General features: G+C 43.1%; 1 protein-coding gene and 1 long non-coding RNA gene across 2 annotated transcripts in view; one reads left to right on the forward strand and one right to left on the reverse strand.

Annotated features, from left to right (window-relative positions):
• The window catches only part of LOC140218781 (uncharacterized), a 33,123-nt gene extending 32,299 nt beyond the window's left edge, over window positions 1-824 (forward strand). The window contains exon 3 of the long non-coding RNA XR_011894966.1: window positions 537-824. This is a non-coding gene — a long non-coding RNA (uncharacterized lncRNA). The remainder of the gene's footprint in view (window positions 1-536) is intronic.
• A 3,187-nt stretch (window positions 825-4,011) lies between these two features.
• Window positions 4,012-14,839, reverse strand: part of LOC126522243 (F-box DNA helicase 1-like) — a 135,822-nt gene continuing 124,994 nt past the window's right edge. The window contains exons 17-20 of the mRNA XM_055066347.2: window positions 14,095-14,211; window positions 10,740-10,842; window positions 8,599-8,715; window positions 4,012-4,294 (exon numbers count right to left, since the gene is read on the reverse strand). Of these exons, the coding sequence (XP_054922322.1) occupies window positions 8,670-8,715; window positions 10,740-10,842; window positions 14,095-14,211 (266 nt within the window). The 3' untranslated portion in view covers window positions 4,012-4,294; window positions 8,599-8,669. The remainder of the gene's footprint in view (window positions 4,295-8,598; window positions 8,716-10,739; window positions 10,843-14,094; window positions 14,212-14,839) is intronic.

A 14,839-nucleotide genomic window follows, 5' to 3' on the forward strand; every position in this document is an offset into this window, starting at 1 on the left:
AGGCACCATGGCAAGGATCAGACCTGCGACCTAGAGCTTTCATTGAAACGGGCAGCACGTTGTGGGTGATGCACGTGTAATGCGAAAACAGCTTAACAGCCGTTGCAGTAAAAAAACATTGACCAGAATTCAGCCCACTGTTCAGGGAGGAACAAATTTAGTGAAAATAGGGGAGCACTATCGTCAATGCATACACTAAGTTATATGCGCGCAGATAAATTACAGCGCCTGTAAGAAAAGTTAAGTGCTCTAAATTGTTGTATGCGGGCAGTATATTAAAGTGTGTGGTTGAATTACAGGCAACTGAATTGCACTGCTCAAAAGAAACAGCTTCACCAGAACTTGGGCTGTGATTCTGCAAGGCTGCACAACAAGCCTGCTAGTTCTTTTGTTTTTTGTTTTTATTCCATTTGACCCCGACTTACAAATAAAATAAAACACTGAACTGATTATGCAAGGGCAAAAAATCTTTTGTCACTGATCAGTGCTAAGTGCTATTCTGGTTCTCACTCTTTAATTGCTTTCATGCTTCACAGGGGACAAGTATGCTGGCTGTCCCGAACACGAGGAGATATGCCAAGCCCGCTGCCGGGTATTCATGAACACACGAGGAGTGTGTGACAGGCTGTACCCCAAGCGATGCGTTTGCTTGTAGCGTGACAACACATCGACGAGGACTGCACCGAGGCTTAACGAGTCGACCCTTTCGCATCACCTCTGTTATTGGACAGGGAACGACAATCCAGAAAGCTCTATTAATCTTGCGGCCATGGTGCACAGCAATGTCATCTTTACGCCAGTAAACACCGTGAATGACATCGCCACTGCTGAACTGCTAGACCCTTATTTCACACATTCTTTGAATAACCACACAAGTACCCTGCTCTAATTTCATAGCGTGGAAAATGCACTGTAATGCATCATTTAAACAGCCCCGAATCTACCACAAGCTAAACATAACAGCTTTCATGGAAGCTGGACAGATTACAAAGGCTCTCCTTGCGCAAAAAAAAAAAAAAAAAAAAACTATACAAAAGATTGCACTCACTGTTTGAGCAGAAGGGAGTAAGCAAACAAGTGGCGAAGGGTGATGCTGATGCTGAGAAATGAGCATAATGTGTGCATAACAGCGCAGCCTGCTTCAGGTTAGAGCATTGTTACATACACCTAGCACATTAACCCAGTGATCCACGGGTGCAGCCCTGCAACAGCCTCTGAGCATGCTAAACAATATCGCCAGATAGTTTGTATGCAATACTGCCATGTACAGTACAATCCACTTTTAAAAACAATTACATAATATTCAAACCAAGATGAATGTTACATAAACATTAAGTAAAAAAGTGTTTGATGCGGACTTGTGCTATGGGAGATAGGCCTCAATGATGCAAAATTGCCGAAACATTTGTCAAAACTGGGGGGCAAGCGTGAAATACTAATTTAGTTTTCCCTGTAACAGCAGACTCCACTGTAGATTTCATACGAATTTTCCTGCACACATAACTGAAGTTCGCAATTTGACTCAATTGGCTGCCTGGTCGTAATTGCTTCAACTTTTCAGAAGGCCAAACACTTTTTGGGGCAATAGTACACATAGTATTGTATGGAACTTCAATGGAACTTGGAGTTGTGGGTTGTCAATGAAAACAGTTGGGAGAGAAAGTGTGTGGAGGCAAAGAGGGAGAAAACAGGTCATGAGGTGAGGAGCACGGTTCCGACAAAGCACGCTTAGGCAATTCTACCGTAAAAATTATGTTACAGCTTTCATAACAGGTCTTGCAGGTTAACTTTAAATTCATCTCAGAAAGGCTGCGAGTGGTTATGCAAAAAAGGGTGCCATCAAGTGTGGGCAGTTTGTGTGCCCTTGAGACTTGAGGACTGTGCTGCTCTCAGGACAGTGTCCAGTGGCAGCAGCACAACGACCACCATCACAATGCTGAGCCGTGGTCACCACCAGTGATGAATGAAAATAGCCATAAACCTAGCAGAGCCTGCAGAGTCATGCAGCTACATATATCAATCACTTCTCATACATAGAGGCACTACGACGATACGGGTCCAGTAGACATGAAGTCAAGACAAGGAGTGCTGCAGTGGTCATGTTTCTGGACAACGAAGCTGTGCTGCCTGTTTATGTGATGGCACGATAAGGATAATTTGGGAATATTTTGCGAGAAGCGAGCTAAATGTTTAGTGTATCTCCCATCTTTGTGCATGAACACTTGCTCAATGCCGAGTTGTATATGGGTGCAAAACTTGTGCGAATAGATTTGGGCAAAAGCAGAACATATACAGTAGAGTTTCACTAATTTGACTCTGGATAATTAGATCTTTTGGTTTATTCAATCCCAGCAAAAAATCCTGGCAGGAGCACATGCATTTCTATGGGCCCAAAATTTCGTTATTTAAATTCTAAAATTGGCCTTCTGCCAGATAACTTCACCTTGACTACTCAGCACCCACGTGCTCGAACCCTATGATGACCCTGATAGCGACCCCTTTCGAAGCAGTGCCTCACTTGGAGGAACTTGGGAGGGAGTAAATACGTTGGACAGATGTCATCTCTTTTTGAAAACGCCTATTTTTGGCCCACCCTAGAAAGATTCTCAAGCAATAACTGAAGCTCACAATGTTTGATTGCGTTACTTACCCGATTATAATGTACACCTTCTTTTTTTAAAAAAAATTGGCCTGAAAATTGCCTGCACAGAGCTATTCAATGCAAAACCAAAACAGCGTTTGTATGCTTTGCCGCACAACAAGCATGTGATGCGGCAAAGCTGACTTAACAAACCGTGTGGCAAAACTGACTTTAGGAAACTGGCTGTCATTGTGCAATTTTCCTTGCTACAAGATTGCATATGCATTTGATTTTTACTTTGTTTAGGAGCTTTAATGTCATTTCTACATTATTTTACTACTTTGGACGCATAGAAAGCAGGCACGCATTTGATTGTGGGTGCATTAGAATCATGCAAATACTGCCAAATGAATCAGCGGTGTGTTCTGGTGTTTTTCCTGCATCTTGTTTAATCCGACCTGGCAGATAATTCGATCAATTTCGTTGATCCCGTCAGGGTCGAACTAACGGAAGTCGACTACACAGGACGAATGTTACTCTGCCCTTGACCACATCTATCTGTCCTATGAGCTAAGTTTTGTAGGTGTGAAAGAACTGGTCAATACGGAAATACATTTGTGCTTAAGTTCTTATATATCATGTCGAGGCAAATGTGTGGATTTTGCTACATAGTTAAGCCACATGAAAAGCGCACACACCGCTGCCGAAACATTTCTGTATGCAGTCCAATAATACCAACTTTTCCTACACATTTTGCATAAGCCACATCTAGTGAAAAAGGTTATCTGTGCACTGGTGCAGTCACCGGCCTCAGTGGCCGTTTTGCCCCTTTCTCTTACACCACAGTTTAGTGCAGCAAACCAGACACTCGTCTGGTTGACCCCTCGCCTTTACTTTCTTTGCTGTCTCTCTTTCTCTCATAAGAATTCTGTCAGAGTATTGCAGTGTTTGTATAACCATAGTAGGAAAGACTAGTTGAATTATGTATTTGTATTCAAAAAGAAAATATCAGTAGGAATGACACACCAACATCCTTACTGTTTTTGACATGCAGTTTGTGCAGAAGATAAGCCAAACTGACATGCCTGCCAACCAGCTCAGATCTTCAAGAAGCCTGGTACTAATGTGACTTGCTCCCGTCTGTTCAACTGATCCAACATTGTATCTTGGAACACTGATTTTATTCTTGCAAAGCTTTAGCATTCTTATTTTTGGGATCATGTCCTGTGTGTGGGGCTCACAGCTTCTTCACTTGGTTCTTATTGAAGACAAAAGCAGTTGTCACTGCAGCAAGGCATGCACAAAATACTGAAAACATCTTGGTATATGTATTGCTTCAGTTCAGTGCGTACAATACCTGCATGTTGCGACTAGGGATGATTTCCGACAGAACTAAACCAAAATCAAGGCAACAGAGTACACAAACCTGGCGCTGTTTGTAACATTGTAACAACCATTAAACTGGTCAATTTATTTACTGAACTAGAATGTTCCAAGATGCAGCAGTTGACAGTGTTGCACTAGCTGGACCTCGGGAATGACGGAAAGTGCACTCTAGAGAACACATTCAAGGATGGCTGCCATGCTGTGTCGATGAACATTGTGCAGCTCCATGTGCTGCCATCCAAGGAACCGGTGCTCAACTGGTGGTTCCCAAGTTATCTGCAGAGCACAGGTCTTGCAGAGGATGCCACCAGCCACATTTCGGTTGCCCTGGAAACACAGAAATCGAAGGGCATCGCTGAAGCTCAACATCGTATCTCTGTGTATGCATTATTTCATATGTGTATCTTAATGTCAGCACTTGCCCATCTCAGACTGCAACGTGGCCTCGTGTATATGCTTGGAACACTGTATGAGCCTCTGCGGAGGTTGAGGTTGCATGAGGCTCTGCAGAGCTCCGCCCTCGACGACCAAACCTGGGCGACCCAGCACGCCCGCGAGGCGGCGGCGAGGCAAGCCCTCGACGTCCCTTCGTGGGAGGCTTAGGCCCGGCCGTCATAAAGTGCTGGTTCTAAAATAAAAGTTTATTCCTCCTCCTCCTCCTGTATATGCAGGTATGTAAGAGCTCAGTGTACTGCAACTTGCCCTTGCCTTTTATCTCTATATGTTCGTGTTTGTACACGGCTGCATGCTCTGCATTTCTTCTGTACTATTACATTTATTTCTTATGATCTTACAATACTTTATTTATTATTCTTACTATTACACAGAAATGTACAGCTGTCACCATTACAGGGTGACTACATTTCATTCTTTTATTTTCATTTCAATAAAAAGAAACTCTTGAGGCAAGAACTTTCAAACTTCTTGACCTCATGAAACCCTAGCAGAATTCAAGAAAGTTGCCAAGGAAACACAATGTTTAAGCCTCTCAGCCTATATCAAATCAGGAAACCTAACTGGCTTTCAAAAATTCCCAAGAAAACCTTCTGTCCTCAATATTTGGTCTATTAGTTATCATGTGCTGTGTCAGGTATCAAGATTTACCAAGGAAAGTTGGGTTATAACTTTGTTGGTACGACATGTGAACTGGTGCTTAGAGGTAAAAAAAAAGCTCAAGACAAGGAAAAAAAGACAGACAATCAAGCGCTATGTGTATGTCTTCTGTTTTGTCCTTGGCATGAGTATTTCTTTATTGTATTATTACTTTCTCTAGCACTAAACACCTGCTGACTTGCCAGGGAAACCCCGTGTCCTTGCTTTCTAAGCCATTGCAGTTTTGATAAACACAGCATGCATTAAAGAAAGCAGCACTGAATCACCGGTTCCTTGCTTCAGCCAATTCACGGGATAAGAAAATTCCAATGAAAGACCCATGTCCTTGTTCGCCAAGGTACACAGTCTAAGGCGACCATAATGGTTTCCATGAAATGCCAAGGACGCAGACTTCCATTGCATACCAGGCCAGGCTTGAGCCAAAAACGAAGCAACAAAAGGTAGAAATGCACAAACTCTGACACTTTGTTTACACATAAGGTTCATTTGGCCAGTCACTTTTGAGTGCTTGGGCGACTCATCTTACACTTGGCTGTTTGAAATCGAGCACTTGAAACACATTCACCTGGTTCTTTCAGAGCACTCCGAGGCATTCTCATTTTCGAACTGGGAGAGCGCCTGAGGTCCAGTCGAGTGCCGGCTGTGCGGCTGCAGCAACTTCCGCTGTTGGTGCAGCTGTAGCTACGGGTGCGGTGCACCCTGTTTATCCACGTTTGTTAACACCAGAAGATGTACTGACATGTTTCTGCTTTTAGCCTCTCATACAAACTGTAAACCTGTGGACAAGAACCAGCTGGTTGTGCAGCCCTATGTGCAGAACGTATAGCACAGGCTAAAAAACAGGGTGTGTCTACCATGTTGGCATTTTCAAATTTTCAAAGTTTTCCAGGTTTTCCCTGAGTGCCTTTGCAAGATTTTCTGAGTGACAAAGAACTTTGTTTTATGTCAAGATGGGCTGGCACCATGCGCCCGATGCTGTGACTCCAGTAAGCAAGCTAAAAAATAAATAACAACTTATTCCTGTTTGAATAGTAAGGAGTAGTGTTTATTTTATTCAAAATAGAAAACTCAAGGGAGGGGTTAGTAAAATGCATAGCGAATAAAAGATCTTCGAAAAAAAAAAAGATGGTAAAGCCCACTGCAAATCGAGTTGAACATCTTCAAGTACAAATAAAAAGAGATGCGTACAAAAGCAAATATTTTCGAATATTTCTATCAACTGATAGCAAGCACGTTGACATTAGGCCCAAACTTCGTCAGAAGTGAGATTCTCTCAACAGCTGGAAAGTCAACTTCAACTGTCCTGATATACTCTCAACCCGTGCACAATGCCACAGAGCTGCATTTCACTGCTTTAAAGAGTTTATTTTGATTTGGATGAGGGGCACCTGCATCTTGGCGTCAGCCAACACTTTGCTTTTTGAGCTCAAGCTCCTTCAAAGAAGCGGTGGCACACTTCCTTTCCCGATCATTCCTCAATGCAATGGTCCTTTCTGTTCTCATCCTCGTTCCGCCGCACATTGGCCCATGGACCATTTGAAGCATCTTCTTGGTCAGCTGTAGAGTCAACATCCGATTTTTCAGACTCCCTAGGGGCCGCTAAAACTTCCGAAAAATCGGGCAGTCCGAAAAAATGAGTGCATGTCCTTCACAGCCCTAAAGGGCTCAAATCGGCCGAGGCACATCTCAGAAAGCTCTGAAGGCTTGCCAGTACACTTATAGGCATATCGCTGCTCATACTGAGACAGGAGATAGCGGGCGCGCGTGTATAATTAGAGAATACGTACTGTGTCCCGTGACAATTGCCCCTTCCCATGCTTGTTAAGCTTCACCAAAATACTTCACGTATGCTTCACCTCGTAACAATTCTATGCTGAGGCAAAGCTGCCTTTCAGGAACCGGCATTACGCAACGCGCCGTGCTTACCGAGCTTCGAAGTCAATCGCTAGGATCACAAAGATGGAGTCGGTTCCATTGCTGACAGCGGCAAATTATTTCAATAAAAAACCCGGTGGTAAGAAGCTTAATAGCGAACGATGAAGCAGCTAGGCCTAGCATTTGCTGCGGATCTGCATGCTAGAGCACTGGTTCGAGGCAGCGAGATAATAAAAACAGCGGTGTTGGTTTGATTAATGCAGTTTCGGAACTGCGATCGCGGCAAAAAAGTCTGGAAAATCGGACGGCGAAGGGTTATTGCGTCCGAAATTTCAGACACTCTTACACATTTGCTATGGGGTACGTGGTGGTGCCGTGAAGTCGTCCGCATTATCGGGCATGTCCAAAAAAATCGGGCGTCCGGAAAATCAGTCGCTGACTGTACACTGGCAACTCCTCCAGCCAACGACACGACGTCAAAGACAATTCGATATGATTCCTCTCTTTTACTTGAGCCAGCATAAGGGCAACTTTGTTCCCTTTCAATAAAATGATGACTATTTATCCCTGATAGAAGCACAAATTCCCTGAGTTTTCGCTGAGTATTTCCAGACTACTCAGAATTCCTGTGAATTCCCGGTTGGTAGACACCCTGAAAAAAGGTTGGACAACATGCTTCTGGTTTTTTTTTTTTTAGCCCCCAAGAAACTTGTTGGGAAAGTTGTGTTGCTGATGCACTCCATGCACAAACTTCAGCCCATTCAGTGAAGCACAGGTGGCGTCTCGTACCCTGAACAGTGGGTGCAGTATATATTCAATACCATTGACACGTGGAAAAATATATGTTGGACAGACTGGAAGCTGCCTCACTGAGTGTTTGCGTGAGCCTCACAACAATGTTCACAATGTTGTGCAGGGTCATCTGGGCCATTCAATGGCACAACTGTGGTTGCCCACCTTTTTTTTTTTAATTAATGAATGCCAAGCATAGGAACCAGATAACTTATGAAATTATAAATGCTGAAATGATAACCTTGGTGATATGCGTGCTAGTGCACCTTTCGCAACAGAGTTGAAGCATGAATGTGACTATCTTGCCAAGTCTTGCGGCAATTGTCAGCACGTGCTTGAACCACAATAGTAGTTGACATGTGATATCAGTCACTGTCCCTTGTATTTTTCTTTCTTTAATTCATTAAGTTTTTCATGACAACAAAATTAATAGGAAGCTACCACTTTTTCTCTTTGCCTGTCCTTTTTCCTCGGTATGTGTGCACCGTGAACACCGTCACAACTGATTGTTACCAGCTCACCTAAGCGTCAACTCGTGGTCCTACATGATTCTGACATGGCCGCCAGTTATAGTACACATTTTTTTTTTCTAAATAAAGGTGTGCTAGAATCAAGTAAATTAGTAAAATACAGTTTCAGATCTTGGTAAAAGCTTTTTCATTTATGTGAGCAGGAAATGTTTTTGTTCAGTCTTCATGTCAATGATGAGAAAGTGCGGCTTGGTCCTGCATGGTTCTGGCATGCATGTCAGTTATAGTAAACCATTTTAAAAAATGTAACCAGCTTTGAAAACATAACTAAACTTAACTAACATTCTCAAGATGCAAAAAGTGCATAAGGCGGGCACTTACCACAGTGAGGGCTTTACGACACCAAACGAGCTGCCCTCGAGGTACCCATGTCTCGTGGCAAATCAAGCAGCTCAGTGTCTCTTCCTGTGGTTTCTGGCAAAGGTGCTCAAAGCATTCCTGCAGTGAAACCAAGAGTGTTGCTGCAACGTTGTGTAGATGGCACCTAAAACAATCAAAAGCTGAGCAAGCTGGCAAGGATTTGCGATTTTGAAAGCAGGTGATGAAAACATGGACATGAAGGGAGATAAAATGGACATTGCAAACAAATTTGTATGTGCCTGTTCGTGTACAATTGCCAATGGGTGGTGAGTAAAACCAGTGATCAAGCATAGAAAACACACCACTACGCCATCAGTCGCGCCGGCATCAAAACTGTGCTGAGCATGCCCCATTCAAGCTGATGCTTTCACGGATGTGCTCCCAATGGAAAAGGACAAGACATAGGCAGTGCAAAAGGCCAGTAAGAAAAGACATCCAACCAGAAGTTAATTTACGAGTGCCAACAAAACGAAAGTAGGTTATTTCGGTGTTGCTGCACCATGTCGTAACCGCAAATGTTGTAACCTAGCCAGTATAACAGTGATATTGGCCTAGTGAATCACTGCACTCTTGTTAACAAACAGAATGGCTGCCATTATGATGATACACATATACGCACAGCACCATGTGACAATGGCCGCCACTATCAGCAAGAACAATCTGTGCATTGCATTTTCAGAGTGTTGCCACATGTTATCACCAATCAATATCGTAATTAGGATAACTGTGATCTTGGCTTCATGAATCATAGCACCATCATAAAGACATGAAACGGCAGCCTAATGACAATGGGCCATTCTGATAACATGCCTATATGCACAATGTTATACGGTGGAGTTGACTCGCCGTGGTTGCTCAGTGGCTATGGTGTTGGGCTGCTGAGCTTGAGGTCGCGGGATCGAATCCCGGCCACGGCGGCTGCATTTCGATGGGGGCGAAATGCGAAAACACCCGTGTATTTAGATTTAGGTGCACGTTAAAGAACCCCAGGTGGTCGAAATTTCCGGAGTCCTCCACTACGGCGTGCCTCATAATCAGAAAGTGGTTTTGGCACGTAAAACCCCATAATTTAATTTTATGTGGTGGAGGTCGCTACCAGTAGGCACAGTAAACGTTGAAGCATTATTCTTGACAGCGCAATCTGTACTGCACTTGCCAGTGCCTAGGATGCAGTAATTGTTGGTCTAGTTATTTGCTGGATTCTGTTCCTAAATGCTTACTAGAGTCCTTGAATACTTTTTACTGGTCAAGAAATTTCTCCGTTGCAGTATGGGAGAGCTTTATACGCTGCCAACAGCGACCACACAGCAGCACCACCACCTTAGGGCGGACTCAGGAAGTGGGGGCGCAGACGCTGACCAGTACATTTGTGTGGTTTGTGGTAGCTTTACGCATCTTTTCCGCCTTTTACCACATACAGAGAAGCTCTAATGGTCCTCAGAAGCTTGAAGAATGATGCCGAAGACCTGTTGTGGGCAGCAGTGTCATTCCAGCTAAAGAGGGATGGACAGAACGGCCTGCCAACCTTCACAACACCAACGGCTGAGGGAAAACATTGTACCAACAACGTGATTGCTGCAGCACCGGTGGCTCTATATATACCCCTGTTTAATCCTGATACTACTACTACTACTACTACTAATAATAATAATAATAATAATGGTAATAATACTCTGAGCACTGTTCCCAACTTTCCACATTTATACACATCCCCACCACTGGTCACGTTGTGGTCTTCTCTCTGGAAGGTTTCAGAATGAAAAGGCAATCTCACAAGTGGTGCAGGTTTAAAGGCTGTCCCACGACTACAAGTAATGATGGCAGTAATAATTAAAAGTACTATATGCAATCTGCTACTGCTGTGCAGACCAGTGCAGACCCAGGCTTGGGTTGTGTGCTGTCCTGAGTGAAAACCTGTCGTTTTAGTGAATCGTATGTTGCATATGCTCTAAAATTTCATACATTGCTTGACCAATGTTGCAGGTTCCCCTCAAGTTGCAACCTGCAGCTTTGTTGTCTGGTCATTCTCGTAACTTTGCTGCAGGATAAACTCAATTCAATTGTACCTATAATTGTAATAATATCCTATGATCAGAGCGTACCTGTGCACGAACCAGGAGAAAGTAGAGAGCCCGGGAAAGGCGCAGGGGCTTCGGCGGGCACGCGTCACTGCCACGTACAGCACGTGGTATTCCTCCAGGCGTTCTGCATACAGGCAAACACATAGTCTAGACACAGGGTGTTCATCACAGGCACTGCTTCTGATGTGCCAGTGGTGACATCTTGTGATGGCATGTTTAACCAAAGTCATCAAAGCCTTCATTGCAATTATCAACAGTATTCCACTTATTTACTGGTGTAAGTGTGTCAACAGTAACAGAATAATCAGGAGGACATTTTGGCCCTCCCTTTCTTTTTTGAGATAAATGTCCTGCAAAAAAGAAAAAAGAAAAAGATGTTTCAAGTGTGTTGTGGTCAATCACAACAACGCAAGATGTCGCAACTAATGACGTTGCTTTTCGCTATATCTCAGTGTTCTTGTATATAACAACACTGTTACACAATGCAACAATGTGTGGGAGAACAGAGAATTTCCATTGAACTATTTCGTTACTGCGTCGATAGAAATAGATCAATTTGATCGACAGCTTTTCTCATTCTTAAGCACTTCCGTAGGGAATTCTTCTACTAGCAACATCATGCACCGTCTGACATCATGACTAAACTTTAACAATTTGTCAGATTTGACAATTTTTGGCAGACTGGAGAGTCTGGGAAAACAAAACTTCAACCAGAAGTATTGCCGAAGCTAGCCTCCAGTGCTCCTAGCACTTCAATAAAATGAAGTAAAATTTGTGCTTCGGTCAATTCAGCAACATAATTTTTTAAATGACAGCAGCAGTGAAGAAACAGAAGCTTCTCTTGGACTGTCAATTTTTTGATCCGATGTATAGGCAGTTTTAATAATGTTTCGGACAACGGTAGATGCTCATAAGTGGGTGTTATTTAGATAATTGTGTTACACTAATATCAAGTACAACTTTATTTTCCCGCACTATGGGTTGCTTTTATCCATCAGCGCTTTTACAGTGCATGTACAGATTATTGCGAGCAATGCTTTCCCGTACTTTGGGGTTTTCACCTACACAACATGCAATCAATTTCAGACAGATCTTCGGTCGAAGCTTGACTAGCTGTCTACTCTTTTATATTATGAACAGCACCTATGCAACTGCCCTTATTCCTTACTGTACAATATTGTGCAACACTCCACATTACTGTACAGCGGTGTACAGGAACTGAAAAAAACACGTGGAGGTTCCAGCACCAACTGCTACTGACCCTGACCCTGACCTGACAACCACTGCTTCGCGAGCCTAAAGAATGCAGTAAACAACAAACCACACAACAAACTTGAGTGCCCATTGTTTCCGATCTCGATTTTCTATTCATGGTGCCAATTAACATACAGCAGAAGGGATAGCAAAACACATCTCAAATCTCAAAGCATCATCTTCCACAGGCATAGAGAACATAAATTACATGATATTAAAAAATACCTTGTCAATCTCTAGCTGAATCCTATGCATCATTTTCACGCGGTCATTATCATTAAGACAGCTCCTGAATAACTGAAAGGTTGGCAAAATAGCTCCCATGTTCAAAAGTGGTAACAAGAATTCCTACTTAACTAACTTGCATCTGTTGCAAATCACTCGAACATTAATAGTATCTAATATTTTTAACCGCCTCGATTCTAACAGCTTCTTTAGTAATCAGCATAAACTCATTTTCGTGCGACACTCAGCTATTTGCATTCACATCCGACCTGCATTTTAACATAGATAATAACCTTCAAACTAATTGCATCTCCCTAGGCTACTCAAAAGCATTTGATCGTGTTGCTCACTCTCGGCTTACTTCAATATTATCTGCTCTTGGACTTGACTCACAAATGCTATCTTGGCTTCAAAACTTTTTCACATTTTGTAGGCAGTTAACAGCAGTAAATTCTTTTTCTCTTTCTGATAAGACTTCTGGCGTGCCACAAGGTAGTATTTTGGGTCCCCTGCTTTTTCTAATTTACGTTAATGACTTACTCTTTAACATTTCCTCCTGCATGTGACTATTTGCTGATGGTCACACTATATATGGAGCTATTAAAAGTCCTGATGATTACATCCGCCTTCAAAACAATCTTAACCTAATATATTCCTACTGTTGTAATTGGCTAATGACCCTCAACTCGTCAAAGTGCAAAGAAGTCTCATTTTCTCGTAAACAGACAAATTCTCACTCTTCTCACTCAATAAACAACTCTCCAGTGGCTTGAACACAGTCATAATAAGTACTTGAGTTTAAATTTCACGTCTAATCTTTCATGAAAAACCCATATCATGAGCATATGCGCTAAGGCATCCCAAACACTAGGTTATTTACGTCAAAACCTAAGTCACTCACCTGATAGCACACACACATTAGCTTATGTAACCTTCGCACGTACGCGGCTTGAATGCACCTCGTCAATCTGGTCACCTCATCAAGATTACCTAATTTCAATGTTAGAAGCAGTACAAAACAGATCCGCCAGGTTCATTCTATCCGACTACAACCAGCATTCCAGTGTCACTCGTATTAAAGTAGACTTATCCTTTCAAACATTATGTACTGACAGAATAATCGCTCTGTTATGTCTGATACACAAATACATCCACGGCACAACACAACACAAACTGCCCCTTGTAACCCAACTGCGTACTTCTAAGGTGTCTTCATAGTCATCCCAGCCTCACGCGAATATTTGGTAGAACCAAAGCTTTTAATTCCTCCCTACTGCCACAAGCCAAAGCAGTCTGGAATGATCTTCCTGACAGCCGTGTTTCCATCACTAAACATGAAACATTCTGCGAGAATTTGTACTCTTACTTCTTGTAAAGTTGTGTGTTCAGTATTATACAGAATTTTCACAGTCATTGATAATGTTCCTTTGTTCCTGTTTGTGTTTTACATAATTTTCTTGTACTTCCTCCTCCATCATTCTATGTTCCCCTAGGAACCTGTGGTGCATATATAAATAAATGAATGAGATCATGACACAGCACGATAGTGAAGGCCGATCTGATCATGATGACAGTGGCATAAGGACAGCACAACTATTCCAAAGTTGCACACCCATGTGTGAGGAAAAAAATTTCCTCTTTATATTACTTCTGCTTCTTCTGTGAGGGAAGCACAATGAGGGTAAATACGAAGATGGTGTGCTTCACAGAGGCCACACTACCTGGATCCCTTAACATCTTCTGCTGCAACAGTATTGCTAGGTCACTTTATTAAGCAGAATCAAAAGTGGCACGCTGCTGCAGCTCAGCCTCCTTTGTGCACCCTCCACAATGACAATAAAGGCTACCGCACATATTACACGAGCAGCCAAAGATGAGCATGCAAATATGGACTTGCCTCGAGTCCGTGCTACATGCTCTGGCTGGCCGATGTCTCCCGTGTAGAAGTCGTCGGCCATGAATACCGTGTCGAACTCGAGCCCCTTGGCCTTGTGCGCCGTCGAGAAGACCACATCTGCAAATGCAGCACAGCTCAGACCACTTACAACATGACCACTTCAGTGCAGGACCGGATATAATGGGGTATTTTCTGACTCCCATTTATCCTGCCATGGAACACAAAGTATATGCATACCACTTACAATGCAGCCGCGCAAGACGAAATACCAGTTATAATGCGGTGATTGGAAAACCCTGCAGACAAGCAAGGTAGTGAGCGCGCTTCTCAACGAGGTGCGCCTGCCGAAGGGAGAGCGACAAGGGCGATGTGGAAGAGGAGAAGGAGACACGGAGCGAGCGAACGAACAAGAAACGGACGAAAAAAAAAACAAGGAACATGTGGTGGCAGCGTGCTGAGTTAGTAGACATGCAGGGGTTGCCTGACAGATAGAAGCCTTTCACTCTGGCCACTTATGGCATGCAATCCAATCGTGTGTGCATTGTCACTCTTTGGCTTTGGGTGCGGAAAGTAAATGCAGTCACAGACTGATTCTTTTGGACATGGATGGCGTCACAAAAATGTCGAAATTATTGGACAGGCTGGAAAAATGAATTTCAATGGTAAAACCAATTTGTTGTTTTTTACCACTACAGCACCACGGAAAGATCGGTAGAGGCTGCTAGTGTCTTTCGCGTTCACTCGC

This window comes from Dermacentor andersoni, chromosome 6 (genome assembly GCF_023375885.2).
Source record: "Dermacentor andersoni chromosome 6, qqDerAnde1_hic_scaffold, whole genome shotgun sequence".
NCBI lineage: Eukaryota > Metazoa > Arthropoda > Arachnida > Ixodida > Ixodidae > Dermacentor > Dermacentor andersoni.